Below are 27,810 nucleotides of genomic sequence, written 5' to 3' on the forward strand. Positions count from 1 at the left end.
TGGGTGAGTGAGTGAGTGAGTGCGTGAATAACAGAGTGAGTGTGTGCATAACTGCATGTGTGAATAACTGCAACAGTGTGTGGGAATGAGTGAACAACAGAATCAGTTAAATGTGTCAGTGAGTAAATGAATTACAGAATCTGTCAGTGAAGCAAGTAGTGAGTAAGAAGGAGAGAGAGGGAGAGAGAGAGAGAGAGTAAGAATGAGTGAAGGAGTGCAAGAGAGTGAATGAGTCATGGAATTAAAGTGAACAAGTGAGGCAATTAAGATGGAAAGAGGAAGTGAGAGAAGGAGGTAGGGAACAAGGGTAGGGAACAAGGATAGGGAACAAGGGTAGGGAACAAGGATAGGGAACAAGGATAGGGAACAAGGATAGGGAACAAGGATAGGGAACAAGGGTAGGGAACAAGGATAGGGAACAAGGGTAGGGAACAAGGATAGGGAACAAGGATAGGGAACAAGGGTAGGGAACAAGGATAGGGAACAAGGATAGGGAACAAGGGTAGGGAACAAGGGTAGGGAACAAGGGTAGGGAACAAGGGTAGGGAACAAGGATAGGGAACAAGGGTAGGGAACAAGGATAGGGAACAAGGGTAGGGAACAAGGATAGGGAACAAGGATAGGGAACAAGGGTAGGGAACAAGGATAGGGAACAAGGATAGGGAACAAGGGTAGGGAACAAGGGTAGGGAACAAGGGTAGGGAACAAGGATAGGGAACAAGGGTGCAAGTAGGATGCAAGTTGGCAAGAGGAGGAGTAAAGGTCATGAGGAATGAGTATGATTCAGAATGAAGAGATGCTGGAGGTTAGAAAATGAAGAGAATGAAGTCTGTGAGCAGGAGAGCGAGAGAGAGAGAGAGAGAGAGAGAGAGAGAGAGAGAGAGAGAGAGAGAGAGAGAGAGCGCACAGATGCTGCGCAGAGGGACGAGATATCCACCCTCACAAATCCATTAATTACACTACAGACGATTCTGGCCATATCTGACCGACTGTGCTCCACGTGCCTCTGAGTCCTTCTGAAGTATTTCAAAGAGAAGCGGAGGCGGAAATTCCTGGATGTTTTTGTGGCGGTCGCAATATTAATACTGCTCATAGGCGGCAGCTGAACATATTTATCTAGCCTTTCACAAAGCAGGCGCTGGACAGGGTATGAGTGTGAAAACGACTTTAAAGCACTCGTAATATTTTTATTCGACGTTATATAAATAAACACCGAAAAGCCAGGTCCTCGTTGGTATGTAATTCTGAATTTTTATGAATGACAGCATTCATCGGTGACCACGCCTCAAACCCCGGCTAGCCGCGCTTGACCAGCAGAGCCCGCCTCTTTCCACCCCCTTTGGCATGCCCTGGCCCGACGCCCGCATTTTAATTGGTCCAAACGACTGGAGGTAGGCGGGACCCCAGTGAAACACATGACAGTAATATAAAGAGTAGTTGGAATATCAAAAGGATAAAGTATCCTTGTTGACGCGACGCATCCATCAGAACTTAAAGTATCTTTTAATAACCAACGGAAACAACGGAGATCTTTGTTTTGCGCAATTCTGGAGCCTGTTTGTCGGAACTCAAGCGCATATAATTAAGACTACATAATTGTCCCATATCAATTTTGTTACCTTGTTACAAAGTACACCGAAATATTCAAGTTTTGCGCTTTGCCTGATTGAAATCAAAATTCAAGATGAGGATTATAATGTTCTGTGTGATCTTCCTAACGGTGTCCTTTACGTCGGTAAGTAAACCCGCATGTGTGAACACGGGGAACGCAAGCTTGCTCTCAAGCTGTCAGTGGCACTTCAAAGACGCGCCGTTCCCAAACGCGCTTTCAGAATACGCTAAATGAGCCCTTTGTTTAGCCGGTCATTCCATTTCACAAACGCGTTTTAGCTTTCTGAAGTTGTATGTACATATTTTGTTTTGTGTGTAAACGTTTTCATGAATCTACTGAATCTCGCTGACATTTGAAACACAGCTGTTAGCATTTTCTAATACCTGGGTGTACGGTCTGGCGTTTTTTTTAATAGTGTAAAAGGAGTAAAAGCGTAAAACTACATTCAGGTACAGGATGGGAACAGTATGTAGCTGTATCCAGGCATCACGATCATATCTCTGGCGCTGTGGACGAAGAAGTGAGTGTTCAGGTATCACAGGTATAAGATATGATCTTCTATATGTCTGAGATGTCAAGTGATCGTAAATAAATATGTGCCATACGTGCAGACGCCCCAGTCAGACGGAGCTCGCCGTCGGTGTTTGGTACCCCCGGGCCGCTCAGGTGGGTCCATGTAGGAGTGTTTATCCCGGGAAGGGGGCGGAGACAAAAGCGAGTCATAGGACAAACTGAACCAGGGTTAGAAGGGGAGGAGAAAAGTGGGGTCCGAAAGTGTGTGTGTGTGTGTGTGTGTGTGTGTGTGTGTATGTGTGTGTGTGTGTGTGTGTGTGTGTGTGTGTGTGTGTGTATGTGTGTGTGTGTGTGTGTATGTGTGTGTGTGTGTGTGTGTGTGTGTGTGTATGTGTGTGTGTGTGTGTGTGTGTGTGTGTATGTGTGTGTGTGTGTGTGTATGTGTGTATGTGTGTGTGTGTGTGTGTGTGTGTGTGTGTGTGTGTGTGTATGTGTGTATGTGTGTGTGTGTGTGTGTGTGTGTGTGTGTGTGTGTGTGTGTGTGTGTGTGTGTGTGGAATGACCTTGGCTCACAGTGGCTCCACAGCCGGAAACAGTCAAGTGGAAGTCAGGAAAAGGGCCTTTGTGCTCTTTAAATGACACAGTACAGTATGTTATCAGGTGCTGTGAAATGTTTCTTCCTCGTATAAAACCCTAATAAATCTGTTCTGAATTATTGCACTAAACCAGTATTAAATTCTTACATAAACCTGCAATAAATCAACCTCAGTCCACTCTTACTGTAAATTGCACACTTGGCCTTATGGCAGCCTTGGCACACAAAGGCCTTGATATGCAGGTAAGAAGCTGAATTAAATGTGATGGAGCAGGTAAATACAAAACTATGAAAACAGGACCAGTGTTCTTATCAACAGATACTGAACTGAAATAAGTGTGGAAATCTAGTAGTGCCTTTCGTCATCATGGATGTAAAGCCATAAATGCACACTTATAGTCAGACTCTTTCAACTGTCTGAATGTAAACCAGTAAACAAGTAAACAAGATTGTAATGGCCCTAACTCTGAGCTAAAGTCAGACCTAAAATCAGTGGAACCAGTGGAAGCCACACCCATCATGGAACCTAACTGAGTCATTTGAATAGCCACACCCTTCATGGAACCTAACTGAGTCATTTGAATAGCCACACCCATCATGGACCCTAACCTAGTCATTTGAATAACCACACCCATCATGGACCCTAACCGAGTCATTTGAATAACCACAACCATCATGGAACCTAACTGAGTCATTTGAATAGTCACACCCATCATGGAACCTAACCCAGTCATTTGAATAGCCACACCCATCATGGAACCTAACCGAGTTATTTGAATAGCCACGCCCATCATGGAACAGCAGCACAACACACTTAGCCACACCTAGCCTAAGTTAAATTTTGCAGCTGTGTTGCAGAAAAACCACAGTGTTTCCCAGTGTGAATGATAACCCCTGTTCCTACATCTCTGTTTTTAACCTGATGAAGGACAATTAGCTGCTGAGATAAATCAGGTGCGGTGGATGCAGGGACAAAACTTAAAAATGTTCAGTGTGGGACATTTCAAGAACTCAAAATGGGATACACTGGTATACAGAATACAGAGGTGTGGGTGTTTGGGGCTCATTTGGGTCCCTTGCGAGTCAGGTAGTGCTGTCCTTGCCTGGAGCCTTGGTATCGCCATAGTATGAGCTAATCTCATATAGAATTAGTCTATGTACATTTAGATGCAAGTAATATTTTTAGAACATGGACCTACAAAACCATTGTTAACACCCTTGGTGTACATTTTAAAGGTGTTTATTAACACATACCCAAATGTGCACTGGAGGTGTTCATTTTAATTGCTGTCCATGTATCTTAATCATGGCCCTGTGGTTCCCCTCACACAGCCCAGGCATCACACGCTGCGCCTGGAACCTCAGCGCTACAGGGATCTGATACTCCTACAGGTTTAACTCCAATAAAATGTGTGTTGAAAGTTGGTCATTTTTGTCTTAAAGAAAACTTATTTACGAGAGCAGCTGAGAGAGAAAGAATACAGCAAATAAATAGACATGTGGAGGATCTTTTCCAGGTATTTATCTGTTTTCTGACCGGGAACATGCCTTCCGTATAGCAGTCCTGTAGGGCACTAACGTTGCTTCTATTTTAGTTGCATGGGTAAATTCATACAGTATGATGCCATGTGCCACAATTAGATGTGTTCATTCCTGCATTACTTTAGATGCTCATACATTTCATGCCAGTCTTTAATGTATTCCATACTGTCTCCTCCCAGCACGTGTTGGCAGCTTGCCCGAAGGTTTGCCAGTGCCCAGGGACGCGCCCCATGTGCCCGCCGGGCGTGAGCTCCGTGCCCGATGGGTGTGGCTGCTGTAAGGTGTGCGCTGCTCAGCTTGACCAGGTCTGCTACGAGGGCCGGCCGTGCGACCACCATAAGGGACTCGAGTGTAACTATGGCAATGATGTGGGCAGCACCCACGGAATCTGCAGGGGTGAGTGGTGTAGTGGACCGGGGCGGGAGCAGCAAGGTTTCATTGCGATTCCCATGGGGGCATTACTGTTTCCTCAAAGAAAATCTTCTATAGACTGTTAATTTTGAGGGTTTTGGGGGGCTGAGTTTGGGGTAGAGAATAAAACATTAATATCGCTCTGTCATTGTCCATCTGCTTGTAGCACTGCGGTTCGTTGGGAAACAGTGCCCAAGCCACTTTCTCCAGCCATACAGACCTCCGTGCCTATTTGCAGATGGCTGTTTGGCCTAGATTAGCGGCTTCTCCAGCACACTGTGTGTTGGTATAAATCAGTTTGATGCTGAGTTTCCTTAGTTGAGTTCCAGTTAGACTGAAGCTGAATCTCTCTCTCCAGTCATGTGACTTGCTTCATACTCTCCTGGTAAGGGAAGTGGGTGGCTTTGGAATGTGGCTTATTGTGTTTGAAGGGAGCATGTGCATGTTTGGCAGACCCTTCACAGGGTTCCAACAATTCTGGAAAAAACAAATCCAAATCGGTGCATAGATGTGCCTGCATTGAATCATAGATAAATCAGTTTTATTAATCTCCCTATTCTCTCGCTCTCTCTCTTTCTGTCTTTTTCTGGCTTTCTTTAAACCGCTCATTTCAGGAGATTCTCAGTTTTATATATATATATATATATATATATATATATATATATATATATATATATATATATATATATATATATATATATATTATCGAGTTGTTCCTTGTTTTTGGATGAGGTACAGTCCTTGTAGAATGGGAGCCAAGCCTCAGCGGACTCCGCCTCTTAGCTGTGAAGTCACCGCCTCCCTTAGCTGTGAGGTCACCGCCTCCCTTAGCTGTGACTCACTCTCTCTCTTTCTTCCTACAGCCAAGCAGGAGGGTCGCTCCTGTGAATACAACGGCCGCATGTACCAGAACGGCGAGAACTTCCGTGCCGGCTGCAAGCACCAGTGTACATGCATCGATGGTGCTGTAGGCTGTCTGCCCCTCTGCCCCAGTGACCTGCCCCTGGCCTCGCCCACCTGTCCCACCCCCAGGCTTGTCAAGGTTCCCGGCCAGTGTTGTCTGAGCGTTGACTGCCACCGTGGTTCCTCGGTGCTGCCCCCTATTTTCAGGCACCCACAGTTGCCACCTTACATCTATCCTCACCACCACCCATACACTACCTACCCCAAGAACTACCCCAAGAACTACCCCAAGGTGTACCCCAAACTGAATACCCAGAATGGCCTGAGTAATGAGCTGGTTGAGTTGGGGAGGAAGTGGGAGAAGCCAGACAGTCACAAACACCTGACAGGTGAGGGACGCTGTGTTTTGTCACACACACTCGTATGCATGTGTGTGAGACGTATGGCGTATTGGGCGTGAATGGGTAACGGGAGCCACTGGTAGCCAAGGTCATTCCACACACACACACATACACACACACACACACACACGCTCACACCAACACACACACACACACACACCAACACACACACAAACAAACACGCACACACACACACACACACACACACACACACACACACACACACACACACAGAGGCATTATGCTCATAGAAGGTGAGAGTTAGATACCCCCTTGGTTTCTTTTGGAAGTTTGATTTTTTTTTATTTTACTGATAATTTATAATTTCTATATAATACATAATTATATTATATAATTATTATATTTAATATAGAATTAATACATTTGTATCACACAATTGTGTTGCAAACACAGCAAATTTGAAATTTGGTGTCATTTATATCATGTAACAGCGAATTATGAATATCATCTTCCCTAGAACATTATTTCTACTGGTTGTGACAATTAGCAGTAAAAAAGTGCTTAAAACACCTCTAGGGGAAGCATCTCTGACCTCACTGTTGTTTTATGCATGCGCACGCATATAGGAGCATCTGCTGTAAGAAAACCCACCTTTTTGGGTGTTTATGTTGTTTTGTATATGCATATCTGATCTTAATTATTTGATTTCTAAATTCCTTACATGTTGTTTTTCCATTTAGGCTATAGTCTATTTGTGCTCCCTCAAATACAGGGGTGTCTGATGGCCCTGCATGCATACGCTCTCTCTCTCTCTCTCTCTCTCTCTCTCTCTGTCACAAACACACACACGCGCGCACACACATGCCACACACAGCATGTATCTCTGTCACCCAACTTTTCCCTCTGCTGCATAATCTCTTTCCCCATGAGTCAGTGTTGCCTGTTTGCTGAATGGTGCTTGTGTAGTTACTCACTCACTCTCTGTTCCTCCCTTCCTGTCCTCTCTCTCTCTCTCTCTCTCTCCCCTTAGCCTGGAAGAAAGCAGGCCGGCAGTGTGTTGCCCAGACAACGGCCTGGTCGCCATGCTCTCGGACCTGTGGCATGGGAGTATCTTCTCGCGTAACCAATGAGAACGCTCAGTGCAAGCTGGTGAAGGAGACTCGTCTGTGCACCATACGACCCTGCAGCTCCATGACTGATCCCATTAAGGTACTCCCATTAATGTACTCTAAGACTGATCTCATTAATCACTCCAAGACTGATCCCATTAAGGTACTCCAAGACTGATTCCATTAAGGTATTCCAAGATCCCATTAAGGTACTCCAAGATCCCATTACAGTACTCCAAGACTGATCCCATTAAGGTACTACAAGACTGGTTACACAGAGTGGTTAACTAAGGCTTAATCCATCACTCTGGAAACTATGGGATTATTACAAGTGGCTGTGGATTTTAAACGCCAAGTACAAATTGGAGTGTGTCAACACTGAATAATCCTGGAGTGAGTGGGGATATACCTGCTTATCCCATGGTTAGTACGCCCACACATTTTTCCAATTGCCATGTATTATCCCCAAAGATAGAAACATATTCATTTTGAGTGTTCCTTTATAATGACACTCACAGGTGGATTTTGATTGAATACAGCCCAAACTGCTGTTTTACAACATGTGCTGTGGCACAACCAGAACTCCTGTTACTTCTTCTGTTTTGCCCTTTGCTAGGTCTAACCACCGTTACTCAACTCTAATGACCGTTTCTCAACTCTAATGTTGCCAAGATGATAACCCAGCAATTTATGACATGCAATTTATGACAGTGATGAGATTTAGCCACACCATCACTTACAGCATGTTTCTATGCTAACATTACTTTGTGGCTGCCGTATACATATTGGTATGCAGCATTCGATTAAAAAAAATGCTATTAGTGGCCCATTGACCTTGTTTTTAATAAGTTATTAATGTTGTTTTTGTCAGTGTATGTATATATATTGATTTTGGAATGAGGCTTACACCTGACTGCAACGTCTTGTGGATTTCAGGGTTTTAATACCTACCTTCCAATCAAAATGGAATGTTCACCCGTACGAGTGTAGAAGTATAAATGATATTTGTTTTAGAACTGTTCCTGCACTAACATAGCTGCTCCTTCAACTGACTGGATCAAACCCTTCATTTGCTGATCTGGGCAATATTTGCACAGTATAAGAGAGTCATTATTCTCAGGAGCCTTGTGTCCATAATGTCTTAATGCTCATGTTCATAGTTTGTCCCCAGAGTGCTTGGCTTTTCCTGTAAAGGTCCACAGTTCTAAATAAAATGAAACGCAACATGTTTTTGAAACATAACCAGTTTGACTGGAATCCAGAATGTATTTATTTAGTAATGACGTCTTAATTTAGTCAGGGTAACCAACTGAGAACACATCACAAATTCCAGTGGCAGACCTACAAGTGAGGAGGGCAAAAACAAAATATTAATGTCAGTCGTAGGTGAGGTGAGGGTTACTGGCTTGTTTGATCATCTTTCACTCTTTATTTATGGTGCGTTAACCTTCTAACCTTCTGTGCTGTTAATGAGAAAGATTAAAAGAAAACGCTAGCTAACATGACTAACCTAATAAAATTGTCCATTAGTTGTGGACTATACTTGCCAAATACTTTTTTATTTTCGTTTTCATTTTATTTTCATTTTTGGTAAAGCTATTTTTTATTGCTGGGCAGTAACACTGCATGGACCCAAGAAGCACTGATCTTACGTTTGGTCATTCCACTACTCTTTAGAAACACAAGGACTTTGTCTTTGGTTACACCGTGGCTTGCAAGCCATAGTGGAATTTTAAGTTTCATAATAATGACTTATGCCACAAGCACCCGGCTGTTGGTATCTAATTAATGCTCTCACTCCATTTATCAGACCAAAATAACAGCATCTCAGATATCAGTCTGTAAACATCCAATGCTTTTTGCGCTGTCTCGTCACTTTCACCAATCCCACTGGATCTACTCTGTGTCATGGGGTCCCATAATCCTGCCCCGCTTTAACATACTCCATAGGGAAGCCACCCCTTGCATCCCTTCCGCAGAAACCCTCTGGGATTTCCATTCACAGAATTCATCTAGGATCTCTATGGTCCATTCACAGAACTCCTTTGGGATTTCCATTCACAGAATTCATCTAGGATCTCTATGGTCCATTCACAGAACTCCTTTGGGATTTCCATTCACAGAATTCATCTAGGATCTCTATGGTCCATTCACAGAAATCCTTTGGGATTTCCATTCACAGAATTCATCTAGGATCTCTATGGTCCATTCACAGAAATCCTTTGGGATTTCTATGGTATATTCAGCTCTTCCCACAGTGGGCAGATAGTGCCACTGAAAATCTTGGGACGGCACACCAAACCCAAAAGGCAGACTGACTAAGAACAGTACAAGAACATCAGGCAGGGGGAGGAGTTAGTGTGTGACACAGTGACATTACACTGTACATCAGGCAGAGGGATGTTAGTGTGTGATACAGTGATGCTGGCTAGCCATCTGCATTTGTTTTCTTTCAGAGGAACTATTGTAAAAATATACATTACTGATTAAAATGTACAGTACTTACTGGACAGTATCCCACCCCCGTTTACGGAGCCCAAGGCTTCCCCTGTATCTAGGGCCGAGAACAGTTCCTCCAGCACGTGTGATCACTGGAGCGCCCTTGAACTGTCGCCTGCTCTTAACTAAAGCCAAAGACGTGTTTCTGTGTCGTACACGGACCTTCACAGCCCTTCACACAAACACCAGCAAGCCGCACATTTTGAGACACTCACGCTTAATCTCATTTTAGATTTGTTTGCTGCAGCTCCTGAAGGGCTGTTTTGCTATTTAAAAGCATTCGCAAAATGTAGACAATTTGGACCGATAAGCTAAGTCATGAGCTACGCCAGCCTAGCTGTGTTGTAGACTACTTCATGTTTGAATCAGTGTAACGACGCTTAAACACGAATTGTTTTTTTTTGTTTGTTTTTTCCCCGCTCTCTCGTTCAACAGATGGGCCGGAAGTGTTCTCGCACCCGGAAGTCTCCCGAACCCGTGCGTCTGCACTATGCCGGCTGCCGCAGCTCGCGCCTCTACCGGCCGAACTACTGCGGCGTGTGCCGGGACGGCCGCTGCTGCTCCCCGCGGCGGACGCGCACCGCCTCCGTGCTGTTCTCCTGCCCCGACGGCGAGCGCTTCGAGAAGGCCGTCATGTTCGTGCAGTCCTGCAAGTGCAGCGGCGAGTGCGGCCACCTGAACGAGTCCTCGCTCCCGCCTCAGCGCTGGCTCTACGGCGACACGCACAAGTTCGTCGACTAGCGCGCCCCCGCGACCTCCCCTCCTCTCCTCTCCCCTCCCCTCCCCTAGCCAGTCCCCGTTAGAGTAGAGACTAGACCAACGGCCTAAAACCGCCTTCATTTTCACAACTCCACGTCCACATTAGAAAGTGGGGAAATAAGAAAAATTGATGCTGCACTGACTGTTCTCAGCTGAAGAATGTAGGTGGATGACTGAAGTCCAGGCTTCAGTGGTTCTGTTGTCTGAGCAGGTACAGGACATGGCAGAAGGTGGCCATTTCTCTTGATTCTGGTCCATAGAGGTGTTACAAGGAGTGGTGTAAAAATGAGATTTCAGTGAGTCATGAAGCTCGAAGCTGAGAATCTCTTAGCATGATAGACCCACTCCCAATCAGACTACCAGTGTGTGGTGGAATTCATGATGGTTGAACTACATATATTTTTTAAGACAGGCAAACTTTTGGAGTGGAAAGATGTGTCCCTTAGACAGGGCCACAGACGAGACTGAAGACTAATATGGGATCAAGTACTCATAGTCCCATAAACTCTACAAAAAAGTTTTCATTTTCTAATAAAAATGTTGATGGTATTTATTGTACTGACATATATATAAAATGACAGGCTCTTCGGCAGTTTGTGGAAGGAAACTCATGCTTTAATGCAATCTTGACGGATTCTGGGACTTCAAAACAGACTATTACCCAGGAGAGAAGAATGTGGCTGAGCGCCATGTGAACTTAACTTTGACCCTGATCACGGTGCCAGCGCTGGTACTCCTTCCTGTGTGCGTGCGGATCCTGGCGTCAACGCGGCGCGCCGACAACTCGAAGCAAATTACAACTCTGCCTTCTGGGAGCAGCCAGACAACCCTCTGGGTTTTGCCATAAAAATCCGTTTTCAAACGCCAGCGCGTGAAGTAAACGTATAATTTGAAAGCGATGGCTGGGAGTGCTTTCTACGCTCTTGCTTTGGTCTGTAATCTAGCCGGTGATGCCGGAAGCTCAGCCACGCCTGGCCCGCGCTCACATGTCTCTTTACGATGCTATGGTCTGTCTCCACCTCCTGGCTCCGATATACACGTTGTTCAAGGTGACATCAGCCTGATTTGGGAGGCCATAGCCAACACACGATCCAGGGCCCCTCACACAGGCTCCCTAGGGCTAGCAGGCCCGGCTCACGCCGCAACGCCTCTGCACATTCCGGAACTCAGCTGTGCATGAAATTGCATCAAAGGTTTGGTTTTTAAGATGCAGGTGTTGTTAAAAATGCTTAGGAAATGTGCTGTTGTGATTTAAAATGTGCACCTTGCTTTGCTTTGAATAGTAGTCAACATTACACTTGTTACACTGTAGGGTAAAAAGGCCTTTGTCCAAAAAATAATGTCTAAGGAGCTACGTAATCCGATGACATGACAGATCCGAGTAAGATGTTAGCTCCTGATGCATTTTAATTCAGTGCATTTTTGTTGATGTCAGTTACATCTCCTAATGCTTTTAGTATGGTGGCTGTTTAATTCTGAAGTGTGTTTTGCTGTGTCTTTTTAGTCTACAAAACTATTGTTTGGATTTAGGAAATTATGGTGTTAAATTTTTTCATCCCATTGTAACACATTTTTAGGTTTAAAAACTAAAAAAAAAAAAAAAAGGTCACCCTTTCAGGGATTACATCTGGAAAACTGAGATGAATTATGCTATACATGTAAAGACAGGCCCTCAGTCACCCCAAAGAAAAATGTCATTTTTAAATGATGAAGGGTAGACACTGGTCTTCATTTCCATTTGATGGTCAGTCGTCATGCTGTTAACTGTTATTAAAACATTCTAAATCTTAACTGAATCCAATGTATCTAAAAATGTACCCCCCCAAAAAAACCCTTAAACATTACTGGCCAAACTCACCATCATCCATGTGTCAGGTAACACAGATCAGAGAGTTGATGACCTTCCACATTTCACATGAACTACAGCTCGGGGTGGGGAAGAGAGATTCAGAAATGCACCTGCTTTGCATCCATGTTATTAATAAAATACATCCACTTATTAAAAATCCAGGTGGTCAGAGTTCCAGACTAAAAACAATATTTTTTAGATACTGACACTTTGCAACTCCTTTTGCAAAGCACAAACGAACCAAGAAGCAAAACACCATGAACAGTAACTGTATAAAAAGTTTTAATTTCATTAAAACAAAACGAACGTTCATGACAAGAGCCGCTATCTCTCCCCAAGCCTCACCCCCACCCGCAAATGAGAAACACAATAAACAGAAGCTAAAAACTGATGAGAAGCAGGAGCTTTAAAACCGCCAGTGCAGGCTGGAGAGCACTCTTCCATCAGCATGTAGGGGGAGGAAGGGAGGCGAGGCAAAGCCCCAACCCAAAACACGACAGGAACACGGGTAAGATGGTGCTCCTTTGGCATGACTTCAGGACTCATCTCGACTGCTCAACTAGGGGCCAGAGAAAACACAAAAAGGGTGTCACCGATTTGGGCAGCATTTCCTCACAGAGGCTCGCCCACAGAAGCTGTGTGAAAAGCAACGCGATCAGCTCTTACTGTAAGTGGAGATGTCGATCTCTTCCGGCAGCTCCGCCACGTTCACCTCGAAGCGGTCCTGCACGTCGTTCAGGGTCTTGGCGTCCGTCTCATCAGAAACAAACGTTACGGCCAGACCCTTGGTGCCGAAACGGCCCGCACGTGCCACCTGGACGGCGAGAACACAAGAAGAACATGACTGGAGTCCTGCAAGTGGTGTCGTGCTCCTTTAAGATTGAGGGTAGAGGGAAACTCGCGCATAACATCCCAAAAATCAAAGCCAACGACTGAGTAAAGTCTACGCGTTTTCCGTCATGAGAACCAGTCCGGCGTGTCTGCCCAACCCTCGCCAGTCATGCATTGTCAATTTCCATGCAGACTCCATTCAGTGGGGCCCAAAACCAGTTAGGATACTTAGACACACCCTGTGCAGGTAGGTGTCGGAGTCTTCCGGCATGTCGTAGTTAAAGACGATGTTGACCCTCTCGATGTCCATCCCTCTGCCGAACAGGTTGGTGGCAACCAGGATCCTCCTCTGGAAGTCCTTGAACTGCTGGTAGCGGGACAGCCTGAGGACAGACACACACCAACTCAGCTAAAATGTGTCAAGTATGTTCGCGTCAGCACGCTCCATATTCCTGACACAAAACTAGCACAGGTGGGAAGAGCAACACCTCTGGGGGGTTTAAGAAAGCAAAAGGGACTGGACACAGGCAGGGTGGTAATCAGGAGGAGATCAGTGCCCGAACTGCGACAACCATTGAACTTGGCCTTCCAGTAAAAATATATACAAAAAAAAGGTACCATGCTAGTTCTTACAGTGAAAGACCAACATCTTACTTTTCACATCTAGCTCTCAGAGGAAGGAACATATTCAAACGAGCTCTTTTGTGACCCTCATGCACAGAAGCACATCCTGTTTGGTTTACATGCCCATAGGAGGTGAAGGGGTGTGTGTGTGTGTGTGTGTGTGTGTGTGTGTGTTTTGGGTGGGTGGATGGGGAACCCACCTCTCCTCCTGGGCCATGCCTCTGTGGATGGCAATGGCAGGGAAGTTCTGCTCCACCAGCAGCTGAGAGAGGGCCACGCAGCGCTGGACCGACTTCACAAAGATCACCACCTGCAGACAACCAGAGGCATTACAACACACTCAAACTCTCAGAATGTGCCATACAAAACCAGTTCCAGAACAAGGCCCCGGCAGCTTACCAAGTATGCAAGACGTGTTGTGGTTATAGGCAGGCTGGTAAAACTAGCCTAGCACAACACCTGCATTAGTACACTGCCATTAAACCTTAGGTCACAGTACTGATGCTTCCAACTAGAAAGCAAACCATGAAGCCAAGATCTCTTAGCAACATTTTTATAATTAAGAAATGCACAGAATGTTTGACGCATTTCGCTTCGTCAATGAGCAGAGGTCCCGATCATTCGCCTTCCTCATCCTCACCTGGTTGAACTCGAGGACATCGAGCAGGTCGAAGAGCTTGCGGTTCTTCTCGCTGTCCTTCAGTTTGCAGTAGTACTGCTGCAGGCCATGCAGGGTCAGCTTCGTCTCGTCATCCACAAACACCTCCATCGGCTAGATGGAGCAGCACAGAAGCATGAGAACAATTTTTACACAGATGCCTCTGTCAGCTAGGCGGAGCAGCACAGAAACACGCAAAGCTGGAACACTCACGTCCTGCATGAACTTGCGGCAGACTGGACGGATCTCTTTACTGAGGGTGGCACTGAACATCATGCACTGTTTCTCATGAGGGGTGAGCCTGAAGATGTCCTGCACGTCACGCCTCATATCTGTGTGCAAGAGACGGAAAAAACAGCTTAACTTTCGCAGCCATGGCGATCTACAAGTAAGCACATTCCAAGCACTACAAAAGGCAAGTTAATTTGAATAAAGTTTTAGTACGTTTTCCCGATTTAACCATTTAAAGTGTGCTAACCCCTCCCTTAAAAGGAGGTGCTACACACAGAAGGTCAGAGCAGAAGCTCCGTACCGAGCTGCTCCAGCATCTTATCGCACTCATCCAGGACGAAGTGCTTGATGTTCTTCAGGCTGAGGGTCTTGTTGCGCACAAGTGCGAGGATGCGTCCTGGTGTGCCCACCACGATGTGCGGGCAGCTCTTCTTCAGCACCTCCTCGTCCTTCTTGATGGACAGGCCGCCGAAGAACACAGCGCACTTCACCGAGGGCATGTACTTGGAGAAGCGCTCATACTCCTTGCTAATCTGGAAGGCCAGCTCACGCGTGTGGCACATCACCAGTACGGACACCTGATCAGGGCAGGAGCCACACACAGCAGGCGTCAAAGTCATGAGTCATTACGCATATTTAAATCAAACAAGTCAAATGTGTTCCCTCATTTAAAGAATGCTAATACGTACATTTACATAATTAAGTCAGCTCTACAAGTATAAAGCAAGCAAATGCATGCACCAATTATAATGGGGAATATCTAGTTTTTATATTCATTTTATATACACAATCCAGTTATTGGATTGGGGTGCCTGACCTGTCCGTCCACGGGCTCGAGCTGCTGCAGGGTGGCGAGGACAAACACCGCCGTCTTGCCCATGCCAGACTTGGCCTGGCACAGGATGTCCATGCCCAGGATAGCCTGGGGGATGCACTCGTGCTGCACTGAAACACAAATCAACCGCCGCTATAAGCACCAGCCAGACTGCAGGGAGGAGACGCCGGATGGACCGAAATGGCTCGAGGGATCAGACAGTACAAGTGGGAGCTCATCAAGCACAGGTCTCGTTGGCCCCCCGTCCACATCAGGATCTTTTTTCACTAACCAAAAATGAAGATAAAGTACCATTTAAGCTTTAGTCCAATGGTCAAGCGCTTTACCACAGCATCCTAGATGGTTATCAGGCTCAAACACCTTAAAAACTCCAACTGAAAGCACAGCAGAGCTTAACCCACATGGTGGCCAAAAAAACCCCAAAATGTACAAAATAATTTACAAGTTCATTACATACATTTTTTATGTCCCTTGAGCATCACATACATAAATGTTTATACCAAACTGTGGCCCAAACCTTGACCCATTTCAAACAAGTGAGGTAAACTGTACGTGCAAAACCAAGTAACGAACAAAGTACCGCCAGCAAACATGATGGTCGCTCAACAGAACGTGTTGGTGAAACTTTGTAGACAAAAATAAAGTGATTAATAAACAAGAAAAGGAACCACCCCTTTTGGTGCGCAAATCCTACCTTCTGATGGGTGCTCAAATCCACAGTCCACGATGGCCCTGAGGAGCTCAGGTTTGAGCAGGAAGTCCCTGAACCCAGAGCTGTGGATGGACACGTAGGAGCCCTTCACCTCCTTCTTCCCAGCAGGGGTGGCACTCTCGGGGGCCACCTGTGGCTCCTCGTCCTCCTCATAGTCCAACAGCTCGTTATCAACGTCATTCTCTGCCATACTGGGGAAGCATCAACACGTTGGGGAAGAGTCAGTACAGGACAGCAGCTCACACCTGAAGCACACCTCGACACCAAAATCTTCACTCAGGATGCTGGATTTCATAGTGAGAGCATCGAGAGACTGGACAGTGGGAGAACCAACGTGTTTGCACTGGGAGAGAGACCCCGGGCGCCACACAACACACAATACATCAAAACGGCACTGAAGAAATGCAACACCCATCTACCGAGAAACCGCCGAAAGTAGAACTCAGTTATTTTCACAGGCAAATTCACGTAATTCGCGACTGTTTCCAGCCGACCAGCTGTTTTCCTGCATCAGCTGGTCGTGACTTGATTTGCCCGCGTTACGTAAGGATTCAAACATCAAGTGGGGGTTCGTTCAAGTCATCAACATCAAGTTTGGTCACTTCTTGCATGAAGTCTAAAAATATACAAAGCACGTAACCAGCTGGTTGGGCAGTATTTGATTTGGAAGGGTGTTCTCTGGCAGTCTTCTTTGGCCGACCTGGAACAATGGCTCATTTTCATTCAAAGGCCCTATCGTCGTTAATGCTAACCGGCGATTAGCTTCACAGGTGCTGCGGTTTTGCCTTCGTCTTCCAGTTAAACCTTTACGTGCATTTTAACTTTATATTACCCATTAATTGTAGCAGGCACGTAATTATCAAGAGGGCACAGAAGGACCCCACACACCGTATCTAGAGCTCACTAACGACCAAATCCACCACTCAGCCTAGAGTAGCTAGCGCTAGCTAGCTTTAGCCGGCGTGCTAACGAAAGGGACTGAACAATAGTCGGGATAATTTACGTTACTTCCCGTATTAACTTTCATCGAGAATCACAAAGTACTCATTTCCACACATAAAAACATTCAAAATGATCGTCCCACTCGACAAAAATAAGATGATTCTTACCTTACAGTAACACACGAAGGAGAAACGCAAAGCTACAACCACATGGGCAGGCCTCAAGTTTATACCACAGCCCGGAAGTACCGCCTCCTCCAAACGCGGCAATATCATTGGACCCTTCAGACATCCGTTATGTGACAATGTCTTGGACACTATCGTGATTGGTCGCCCTATGCTGTCACTCATTTCCACACAGCGAAACCTCTTTGTCGGGCGGGTCTTGTTAAACGCGCTGGGAAGTGTAAAGGGGGAAGGGGGTGTAGCTAAGGTCTGTTTTAAGTTTGTGAAACTGCCTTCTGCGTAGCAGACTGATTAGGGGTCACTTGCCACCAGTTCGTCCTAATTTATCATAAATATTGTTCCCATGCTTTTGTGTGGCCATGGAGCCAGGAGGACAAGCACTAAGACTGGATCAACCCTCGCAGTTCTGACTTTTTCTGCCACTTAAATTTTAGATACAGACCAAATGTAAATGCTCTGTTTTGGAAATGTCTGCGTCTGCTTTTCGAACACTGAATATATCTGAGGGTGCAGCCGTGACTGAGGGGGGAGGGGGGGAGGGAGAGTAACCCTGGAGATCTAACGATAGAGGAGCTGAGTAATATGTAACCCTTCAAAACAATACTGACGGCGTGAATAAACAGATTAACTCTCACTACATGCCTCTTAAAAGGGCATTTAAAAGTTGCACTGTTTAGATTACTGGGGGGCTCTGTTAGCAGATATGTAATATAGTATACTAAACCATGTTTTTTTGTTTTTGTTTGTTTTGTTTTTTTGCTTTTACTGTTTAATCATCTGTAATAATTAATGATGTTTTGTTTGCTAGAATAAGACCGTAATATCTACATGGGGGCGGGGCCTCTTCCTTGCGTCACCATGTTTCTACAGTAGCCTAGAAAGGACAAACCAAACGCGCGTTTTGTGTGTTGAAATGCCAGGTTGAATTTGGTGGCTCTCTAAGACATGATGAGAAGAATGTTGCTGCTGCTTTTGGCTAACAATGTTTAGTTGGGAGAAGTTTGAGGACCCACATTTGGACAAATGGAGGACCATTTATTTAGAAAAAGCAAGTGAGGGTGAGTCCTTGTCAAAGAAACTAAAACCTGAAGAAGCAAGACAAAATATGGACAGGAGATAAACATAAAAAACAAGGATAAACATTCGTGTGGCATTTCCTGGATGGAAATCTCTGATGAGTCAAATATTTTCAGAGTAACACTGAAGTACTGTGCTTTTTGCTGGATGAGTAATTTTGTGTACCAGTCTAAATAACATTTTGTTGTTTGATAGCTAGAATCTTGCCATGGGCATAGTAAGTACAAGTAAGCTTTCCCCATGTCAGTATTGACATATATCACATTTCAGTATTGTAATTTTACATTTATGTGCCAAAACTAATAATTTATCTTTAATATTGGGACCAAAAAAAAAAAAAAAAAACCACAAAAAAAGACTGCCTTACTGAGATCAGAAAACAGCATACAATTTTTGCAAAGTAACTTTTATAAAAGCTTTGAAGCTAAACCTTTTGACCCCTGTAACATTACAGGGTAGTTTATGTTAGATACTGGAGCCTTTCTGTCTTCAGGCACCCAACGCAAGGTCTCTGCCTATCAGCCATGACATGGCAGCTTGACTGCGAGCTGGTCGCCCGAGGTCATCCGCTCCCTCTTCTTGTCTCCTTTATCCCTCCCTTTCTCTCTCTCTCTCTCTCTCTCTCTCTCTCTATCTCTCTCTCTCTCTCTCTCTCTCTCTTTAAGCACAGGAGTGACTCATGGTGGGCAAGGGAACAGCTCGTGGCTCATTCATGCAGAGAACATCTAATCTTTACTAACCTTGTCTCTTTTCTTTCTACATAGACCCTTAGAACATGCCTCACTTTTCCCCGTCATCCTGTAGATTTAGATAGTGGATATAGGACACATATATACTCGGTGCTTTCCTCAATAAAGTGGAACTCTCTTGATTCACTACCTTGGTGTCAGTGTCTGTTGACTTCCCCGGATCCGGCTATGGAGGACGGAGGGCACAGGGTAACTTGGAGGAGATTGAACCTGAAGGACTGGTCACTTTGAACCAGTTTCTAACAGTTAATCTATACTTTGACTCTGCAAAAAGAGAAAAAAATAATTCTATTAACACTATCTTGCACTAATGAAAGAGGGGAGAAGTCACCCCTGAAGACCGCTTGGCCAAAAACACTAGAAAAGATTCTAGTGTCTTGTGGCAAAATGTTTTATGGTCACAGGAGATCAAAATAGATCTGTTTGGACTGAACTCCAGGTGGTATGTTTGGCGACAAGCAAACAGCACACCACCGCAGACACACCGTACCTACCGTGAAGCATGGTGGTGGTGACATTGTTATGGGGATGTTTCTCTTCAGCTGGAACTGGGCAGTTGGTTAGACTTGTAAGGGCAAGCGGATGCTGCCAAGTACATCCACATTCTTGAAGAAAACATGCAGTCTTCTGCTAAGCAGCTGAAGATGGGCAGGAGGTTCATCTTCCAACACGAAAATGACCCTAAACATGCTGCCAAAAAAACAAAGCAGTGGCTTAAAGAAAAGAAGGCGAACGTCCTTCAGTGGCCAAATCAGAGCCCTGAGCTAAAAGAAATATTCCCCAATATAGCAATATTCCATAATCTATGTGTACAATGCTGGTACAGACAACAACAGACTGATGGCTGTAATTATAGTAAGAGGTGACTCTACAAAGTACTAAACCAGGCTACTGGTCACTTTCTGGACCCTGTTATTCTAGTTTTCCTGCATTTTTAGAACTGTTTCCTTTTTTATCAATACTTGAATGCTGTAAGGCAAAATGCGTAAATAAAGATGGAGGAGGGTATTTTTGTGAGTTTTTTTTTTTTTTTTATATCAGGCTTTCTATAGGCACTGTATAGGAAGTAAATATTGAAATGTAAAATACAAAGTTTCCAGAGAATCCTTGTCAGACAGAGGTCCTTAATCAGCTGTGTGAGCAAAGTTCTACCCGGTCATACAAGTTTCTGTTCAAAACACTAGATGTTTATCCACGAGTTTCTATAATTAGAAATGTGTGTGTGTGTGTGTGTATATCTGGCAATCTATCTCCTTGCCTGCAGAGGTCTCTCTTGCCTCAATACTGATTTGTCAAGCATACCTGTGTCCTATCTCAGCCCAGAAGAGTATTCCTCTAGAGTAGTACGTAGCCCAGACTGCTGCTCTTTGCAAACTCCTGCCTTGTGTTTCATTGCCAGACTCTGATTTATGTTATTTATGTTATTCTGGTTCTGATGGTTGTGATGTTGTTTTGCCTGGATTCCTCCACTGAATGCTCAGACCTGGACTCTCCTCCGGTTATAGTCTCTCAGTCTTTTAACCTGACATATTAAATCCGCCCAGAAGAGAACAGCATATATGGCTGCCTCACAAAGACGGTTGAGAGAACCACAAGCATGTGCGAGGCTGTCATCAATGTAGAGGTGGTCACGCTGAAGCATCTCAAATCTAACACAGCATAATCACATCACGTGTCATTTCATTGGTTTGATACCTTCACTGTTTTCCTAAAATGTAGAAATCAATAAAACTAAATAATGAGGGTGTGCGTGCAACACTTTGGCTGATAGCACCGAAGTGTTTTGAAACCAATTACAACAGCTTGCAGGTTTCTTGTCTGAAACATGTTGTTAATTGACACTAAGTAGCAGTTGCTCCTGGAGCTCGGGTTTGTTCAGTGTGTGTGGATGTGCAGATGTGCAGAATTATCAGAGATTCCCTGATGCTGGGCTAATCATCATAAATGCACATACATTGGGGTGTAAGAACATCAAATCACGCTGCCTTGTTTATTTATTTATTTATTTATTTATTTTTTACAAGAAAGGTTACCAGATAAGATTATTTTCCACTCCATAATAAGAAGGGAATGTAAAAGGATTTGCCATAACACAACGTGTCACATTTCTGTCATTATAATTTTATTAGATATTTCTGTGTAACACCATGGTGTTGGGGACACACAGTGTCTCCTTGGATACTGACAAAATAGTAGATTATGTTACATTGTTACGAAGCTATCCTAGAATATGTTTCCGAAAACAGTATATATGCAAAACATATAGAAACATTTATCAATGTAAAAAGCACCATTACGGTATTACCAAAACAGATATTTTCCCTACTGGTATCCAACTGCGATTGTCAACTCGTAATGAATATAAAATCAGTGTTAAGTAGTCAACCTGCGAACTACTAAATGTTATTTATCTGCTAAGGGTTCTATAATGCTGATAATAGTTACATCTAATTTCTAATTCAACCTTTAGATACTAGTTTGGGTGGCTGAGAAATTATTTCAGAATGTAAACCCCACTAGTCTGTCTTTCCAGCCACAGGCCCAGCTGTGTACACTGTGGTTGGTGCGATGTGCAGATAAAACAGCTTTTCCTCCTAAAAACAATCTTTCAAAGGTTCCCATGGCAGCCTGGTTTAGGCCTGGTGTGTCTCAACGAAGTAGCAAATGATTGGAAAGTTCTCAGTCTGTTAATTAAGCAATCTCCACTTCCTCAATTTGATTTTAATCCACCGCCATCAATGGGTTGTGGTCATATGTCAAATCAAAAATTTTCTTTCCAGTGAAGCTAATTTAACAGGAAAACCATGACTTCCTTCTGGTCGGGTCAGGTTAAGAGTCACGTCTTGCAAAAGTGCACAGTGCCTTTCTGACCCCTGCAACGCTCAAAAGCCTATATGCGCGACTCCACAGCAGACAGGAAGCTCCACTGCGTGGCGGAGAAGGCAGGGAAGCAGTCTGAGTTGGGACGCGAGTTAGCCTCCGACGAAGGACGAGAGGGCGAGCGGGGCTGCTGCAGGAAGTCCTGGACGTGGTGCGGCAGGGTGTGGAGCAGCCAGCCCTCCACCAGCAAACCTCCGCCTCTGAGCCGCGCGCAGCAGCCCAGCTCCACGGGGAGCTCCTCCAGGTTGTTGCCTCGTACGTCCAGCCGCAACAGCCGCTTCAGGGCCCCCAGGCTGGGCGGCAGGCAGCCCAGGGAATTGTGGGCCACATCCAGCTCGCGCAGCTCCGCGCAGCCGGCACCGAGCTCCCCGGGAAGGCTCTCCAGCCTGTTCCCGCTCAGGTCCAGCTCGGCGAGGAGCGCCAGCGCGCCGACCTCAGCCGGCAGCTCGTCCAGCAGGTTCCCCGCCAGCAGGAGGCGCCGGAGGCGGCGCAGCGTGAAGAGCGCGGGCGGGAGGCGCCGCAGGTGGTTGTGCGCCAGGTCCAGGAGCTCCAGGCCGCGCAGCGCCGCCACCGTGGCCGGCAGCGCCAGCACGCGGTTGTGGGCGAGGCACAGGCCGGTGAGGCGGTGCAGGTTCTGCAGACCCAGCAGCTCCTCGAGCGTCCGCAGGCCGTTGTGGGCCAGGTCCAGGCAGCGCAGGCCGGGCAGTGCCAGCAGGGCGGACGGCAGCCTCTCCAGCTGGCAGTCCCGCAACTCCAGCTCCATCAGCCCCTCCAGGCGGCGCAGGCCCGTGAGGGCCAGCAGACGGGCACCCTCGTTGTGGATTTCCAGGCGCACAAGGCTGCCCGCCACCTCGCTCAGCTCGGCGGGGACGCGCGGCGCAGCGCCATGCAGCGAAAGCACGCGCAAGTGCCGGAGGAGGCGCAGGCTGCCCAGCGCCCGGCCACGCCCCATGCCGCCCTCGCTCCACATGTGCCCGCTCAGGTGGAGCTCCTGCAGTCCACGCAGGGAGTACACCCAGCCCGGGATCTCTGTGGCGTGGGTGAACGTGAGGTGCAGCGACTCCAGGCGCTCCTGGAGGACGGCCAAGGCGCCAGCCTCCACCGCTGCCGAGCAGTGGTACAGGTGGAGCTCTCTGTGGAGGAGGAGAATGACAACATCACCATCAGCCTAAACACATACACTAACTAATAACAGGACAATTAACTCCTCATCAATAGACCCTGCTGCGGGGCATCAGTTTGGGGATTTTCCCTCCAAAAACCTGGGAGTAAGTCAGGTTTGGTAGGAGTGGGAAATCATCACAGCATTGCCCTCTGTGCCATCAGAAATGATCACCTGAGAGCAGTCATGTTGGATATCTGTGCTGTTAGCTTAGCCTCCCCGATCAGCTCCAGCTTAAGCACTTCCAGCTGGCTCAGGGTAAACAAGGCCGGAGGCAGGCGAGGAACGGCCACCAGCTGTAGCAGAGAGCGCCCCTGGTGGTCGGAGGTGATCATAGCGCGCAGCCGGCTGGCGTTCCAGCGGCGCTCCAGGTTCTCCTCCATGAGCCGGGTCTCGCTGACAGGAGACAGGAAGACAGACAGGCGTTGGGCAAGCAGCGGGTCGTACTGGTCCGTCATGTGCAACAGGAAGGCCAGGTCGTTGCACAGGTCCGGAGCATCCAGCATCGAACCTGCATCCCTCAGTTGCCGGAAGGAGTACTGTCTCAGTGACCTGGAAGCATCTCACAGACACACACACACACACACACACACACACACACACACACACACCTGCTAATGTTGCCCAAAGGAGACTTTAATCCATTAAGGGTGTGGAAGCATTACTGAGCAAACAAGCGTATCCGTTTTGGGAAAGTATGGAATGGTAGCATCAACTGCAGTGAGAGCGTGCTCATTGGCTGATGGGCATTGTGTAGGTTTGCATCTAAGATGAAGTAAGGTGACATCATACACCACGACAACAGTATTAGTACTGGTATCAACCTAACATTCGGATACCAGGTGAAGTACTTAACAGTGGGATGGCCGTAGGTTAAACGATTTGGCTACAAGGCACTCCAGTTGCCTCTACCCACTTGGTTAGCATTCACCTCCGGAAACTCCCAACACTTGGTGAGAAGGACAAACAGATGAGTTAGTATCATTCAGCACATCAACAGGTCCTGTAATGTTCAACACCTGGGCGAGGTTTTTTTTTTTTAAGTTATCCCATCCGATTGCTCTTTACAAGTATGGGCGTTTTACTGGGCACATGTTTCTTTACTACTTTTGGCATTATTCTTTCTGCAAACCAAAACTCATTTGGAGAACTTAAAAAAAAAAATGGCTCCACAGTTTTAGCACTCATAGCAGCCACTCGTGATAGCAGACCACAGCAACATGGAGGCAAGAGTTATATTTGAACCAGCAGATGGAGGGCCTCCATTTTAAATTACAGAGAAAGATTAAGGAGGTGCGAAGACATTTTCTCATGTTCTTATTCAACTTTACCACCACAGAACTATAGAACCATGTGTAGATCTGATCAACTGTAGCCTGGATGGATACAATATATTAGGTAATACTGTGGATCTCGGACGAGTTTCTGCAATTTTTGTTTTCATTCCAATGATCACAATTATGTGAGCAATGGGAGACCTGACCACAGATCTATTGTCTTACACTTGATAAATCTGGTTTGTTTCCATTTTATTTTTACTAGCATACTTGTGGAAGATCCAGAACAGTGTGTAGATGCCCAAAAGGCCATAGAGGCCCACCAGGCAGACGTAGGCTTGCATCATCTTGCGCAGGACGGAGGCCAGAGAGTGACTACAATGGAAGGCATGGTAGCCCGTCAAGGTATAAGAGAGCGGTTGGCAGCTGTGGCCGAATGAGATGTAGCCCAGTAAAGGTACGCTATAGCTGAGAATCACGACGAACTCCAGCACCTTGTACACAGTCTGGGCTGTGTACACCTGAGAGCATGAAATGGATGACACAGGAGATCAGCACTGGGAACAATAAAGCTTTGACACTGTGAATAGGTTGTTAATAAAGGTTTTAGGTGGTGCATTGGACTTCACCTTGTAAATGATATCAGAGCTCTCGCAGTGACCTCGGAACCTGCGCACTCTCTCGAACAGAGCTCTGGCTTGTTCCCCATCACTGCGGTCTAGGATCGGTCCTGGTCCAGAACCTTCCGGAGCAACAGGAGCCGTCTGCGGCAGGGAGGCGTGTTCCGTGAAGGATAACGAGGAAAGCGTGGAGCACCGGGACAGGCTGGAGGCACAAGGCGAGGGCTGGGTGCCGGTGGACGCACTACCCGTCCTGACCAGCAGAGAGCTGTCCGTCCCCGAGTCCAGGCTGGGCCGGCGGGCCAGGGCGGCAGTGGCGGGGGGCTCCTCCTCCGGGCGGCGGCCGCGCATACCGTCCTGCCGGGCGGCGCGGGACAGCGCTCTGGACGTCCACGGCGACTCGCAGCACTTGGCCAGAATGGCCAGGAAGTGCTCGATTCGGGCGGAGGTGAGGGGAAAGTGGAACCAGAAGCAGCCGCCGGCCACCAGCAGCAGTGACTGCAGTAGGGTGATGTAGGGCAGGAAGCGGGAGAACCACGGCAACGCCTCCTGGTAGCACACCTGACTGATGTAGAGGTACTGCTGGTAGTCCAGGTTGGTGCGGATGCCCGTAGCCGGACCCCGGGATGCGGACGGAGAGGGAGGCCGCGCGTCTGGCCCGAGGGGCGTGGCACTGAGAGATGTGCTGTTCTTGCTTGAGTGGGAGTGCACGGGAACACACACGACCCCGTCTCTTGAGAGGAGCAGCGTGCTGGCGAGGACAGACACCATAAGCATGAGGAGTACCAAGTAGTCCATGAAGACCTCCCACCAGGGCTGCAGGAGCTTATATCGGCCCGGTCTCTCTCCCACAGACCACAGCTCAGACAAACTGAACATCGTCTTGAGAGAATAACAGAGAATGTGCAATAGAAAGATTAAGAAAATTAGAAGGAGGATGAGTGTGATTACTGAAAAAGATTGTTATAATAACAGTTAGTTATATATATATATAAAAAAATTGAGCAATATAAAAATTGTTACATCCTACTATAATTATTAAAAGCCCACGTTAAAGCAGACTGATAACACCGAGTGTGCTGAGTCCGCCTTCTGTAGGACATCCATCTAATGATGAAACCCTAAAATAAAGACGCAGGGGCGCGCGGACTTTATTTATTCTCAACCGTAAGGTCATTATGGAAACTCCCGTAAAACTCCACGCTCTTTCTTTTTTTGTACGACATTCTCGCTATTTGCGTAAAAGCCGGTGCTTGTAGATAACACGTCCTGGCGCCCATCGTAAGTGATGTTGTTTAATAGGACCAGGTCTAGATTCCCGTTAAGCAGCTCTACGTCGGGCTGCATGATGTTCTCCGGTGGTTCGTTTGATCCAAAAACAAAAACAAAAACATGTACGTTATGTACTTACTGCGACGAAGAGGGTAGACCGAGGTTTTCCAGCGCTTAACCAGACTTGTACTCTGTTGCGAAACCGTGGTATACTTACAGAATAACACAATGCGGGGCAGATTGCTGAAGGCCGGTGCGGTCCGGTTTGCTCGAGTTTGTAGTACCGTGAGCGGGATAGAGCGGCGAGCGACACAAAGAGCGCAGCGCGTGATTCTGGGTTCTTTCTGAGGTTGCCATGGCAAACGGAACAAAAATACCTTGTAGAATCCTTTTACTGGCAAACAATAACGCGTATATGCGATCGAGAATGCACGTTCAAATTCTCGTTATGGGCCCAAAGCAATGGCTTATCCAGAAAACGTCATCCCCGTGGCCAAACGTGTGAAATCGTGCATTAGACGGTCTAAGTTTTCCACTGTTTCAGAGGGTCACAAGTTCAGACCGCAGGAGACAGGTGAACGGTAGAGGGCGCAGACTAGCAGGTAAATAGACCAGGAGCAAATGATCACAAAGTTGCCCAATTCGAAGCGGAATGTTTTTACGTGAGGCAAATCCGTGAACTTGCATTCAAAATTTTTACCACTCTTGATTTTTCAGGTTTCATTAAAAAAAAAAATCCTTAAGCGCAAAATTGATGTTTCTCTCTTTTTCTCTCTCCTCTCTCGCTCGCTCTCGCTGTGAATTCACCGCACAGTAATGCGCGGTTTCTTCAGAAAGAAATCGAGCAGGATCAGGCCTATTTCACCTGTGTTTGCGGCGCTGGAGTGTGTGTGTGTGTGTGTGTGTGTGTGTGTGTAATATTCAGGTGCTGAACCAGATACCAAACCAGATCGCTAAGACCCAGCTGTGCGCCCGAGAGAGAGCAAGCTACGCGTTTCTTCTCTTCTTTCTTCACATGTTGGGGCAGAGCTATCGCAGTTTCTGCAGAGCGACTTCATTAACAGTGAGCAGAAGTGTGACATTAACACGTCGACTTTAACATAACAAGACACGGGAAGACGACATGAAAGTCTGCTGTGAAAATCTAAAACCGCTCCAGCATGCTTATGCAGTCTGAACCGCACTTGAATTTTGGTGGTTCGTAAAGGCGGGGGCAGTTACTCTCAAAAGCAGAACCGACATCACCATTTTGCTAGTCCTGACAAGGTAACTTTGTTTTTGTTTTTGTTTTTGTTTAAAAACAAGCTACATGCAGGTTATCCCGGATTTTCGGTGTCGTCAAGAAAATCGTCAGGAAAAGCAACAAACACACACACACACGCACAAATCTCTGTGATTAGAGATTTATAAACAGTGCTACTCTCATTTTGACATTTTAACACGACATGATGGTCTTTGTATAATAGAATATATACTGCTATAAATGTAGTGAATGTGATGATATCAGGGACATCAGATGGCCTAAAGCTCATATCAAAACACTGAATCATTATGGGGTGGTAATATACCGTACGCTGTGCTGGTCTTTGAAAAACACTTCT

General features: G+C 46.4%; 3 protein-coding genes and 1 long non-coding RNA gene across 4 annotated transcripts; 2 read left to right on the forward strand and 2 right to left on the reverse strand.

Moving 5' to 3' along the window:
- Positions 1-1,436: 1,436 nt before the first annotated feature.
- On the forward strand, positions 1,437-12,096 carry si:ch211-106h11.3 (CCN family member 1). Its single transcript, XM_027022033.3, has 5 exons — positions 1,437-1,735; positions 4,442-4,658; positions 5,537-5,965; positions 6,969-7,147; positions 9,982-12,096. Exons 1-5 carry the CDS (start codon positions 1,685-1,687, stop codon positions 10,285-10,287), a joined length of 1,182 nt encoding a protein of 393 aa, XP_026877834.2. The 5' UTR covers positions 1,437-1,684; the 3' UTR covers positions 10,288-12,096.
- LOC145658633 (uncharacterized) lies at positions 1,743-2,679 on the forward strand. Its single transcript, XR_014124301.1, has 2 exons — positions 1,743-2,132; positions 2,224-2,679. It is a non-coding gene; the product is annotated as an uncharacterized LOC145658633 (long non-coding RNA).
- A 323-nt stretch (positions 12,097-12,419) lies between the features above and the next one.
- On the reverse strand, positions 12,420-17,256 carry ddx39ab (DEAD (Asp-Glu-Ala-Asp) box polypeptide 39Ab). The gene is made up of 10 exons (XM_035525113.2): positions 17,155-17,256; positions 16,028-16,236; positions 15,316-15,443; positions 14,800-15,076; positions 14,481-14,599; positions 14,250-14,381; positions 13,810-13,919; positions 13,224-13,368; positions 12,821-12,968; positions 12,420-12,713 (listed from the first exon to the last, which is right to left on the reverse strand). The coding sequence occupies exons 2-10, from the start codon at positions 16,233-16,235 to the stop codon at positions 12,697-12,699; spliced, it is 1,284 nt and encodes a 427-aa protein (XP_035381006.1). The 5' UTR covers position 16,236; positions 17,155-17,256; the 3' UTR covers positions 12,420-12,696.
- A 3,743-nt stretch (positions 17,257-20,999) lies between these two features.
- Positions 21,000-27,255, reverse strand: si:ch211-106h11.1 (volume-regulated anion channel subunit LRRC8D). The gene is made up of 5 exons (XM_027022031.3): positions 26,349-27,255; positions 24,947-25,819; positions 24,588-24,838; positions 23,215-23,592; positions 21,000-23,011 (listed from the first exon to the last, which is right to left on the reverse strand). Exons 2-5 carry the CDS (start codon positions 25,814-25,816, stop codon positions 21,889-21,891), a joined length of 2,622 nt encoding a protein of 873 aa, XP_026877832.2. The 5' UTR covers positions 25,817-25,819; positions 26,349-27,255; the 3' UTR covers positions 21,000-21,888.
- Positions 27,256-27,810: the final 555 nt, after the last annotated feature.

This window comes from Electrophorus electricus, chromosome 6, assembly GCF_041902795.1.
Source record: "Electrophorus electricus isolate QZ-2024a chromosome 6, ASM4190279v1, whole genome shotgun sequence".
NCBI lineage: Eukaryota > Metazoa > Chordata > Actinopteri > Gymnotiformes > Gymnotidae > Electrophorus > Electrophorus electricus.

Excerpts from the sequence above, each read along its gene's own strand:
- si:ch211-106h11.1 (XM_027022031.3), bottom strand. The coding sequence starts at position 25,816 with ATGTTCAGTTTGTCTGAGCTGTGGTCTGTGGGAGAGAGACCGGGCCGA. Across the intron at positions 24,839-24,946 it reads GCTCTGATATCATTTACAAG|GTGTACACAGCCCAGACTGT; the intron begins GTGAAGTCCAAT and ends TCATGCTCTCAG. Across the intron at positions 23,012-23,214 it reads TCCAACATGACTGCTCTCAG|AGAGCTCCACCTGTACCACT; the intron begins GTGATCATTTCT and ends CCTCCTCCACAG.
- si:ch211-106h11.3 (XM_027022033.3), top strand. The coding sequence starts at position 1,685 with ATGAGGATTATAATGTTCTGTGTGATCTTCCTAACGGTGTCCTTTACG. Across the intron at positions 1,736-4,441 it reads TAACGGTGTCCTTTACGTCG|CACGTGTTGGCAGCTTGCCC; the intron begins GTAAGTAAACCC and ends GTCTCCTCCCAG. Across the intron at positions 4,659-5,536 it reads CACCCACGGAATCTGCAGGG|CCAAGCAGGAGGGTCGCTCC; the intron begins GTGAGTGGTGTA and ends TTCTTCCTACAG.
- ddx39ab (XM_035525113.2), bottom strand. The coding sequence starts at position 16,235 with ATGGCAGAGAATGACGTTGATAACGAGCTGTTGGACTATGAGGAGGAC. Across the intron at positions 15,077-15,315 it reads TCGAGCCCGTGGACGGACAG|GTGTCCGTACTGGTGATGTG; the intron begins GTCAGGCACCCC and ends TGCCCTGATCAG. Across the intron at positions 14,382-14,480 it reads GCCGCAAGTTCATGCAGGAC|CCGATGGAGGTGTTTGTGGA; the intron begins GTGAGTGTTCCA and ends TGCTCCATCTAG.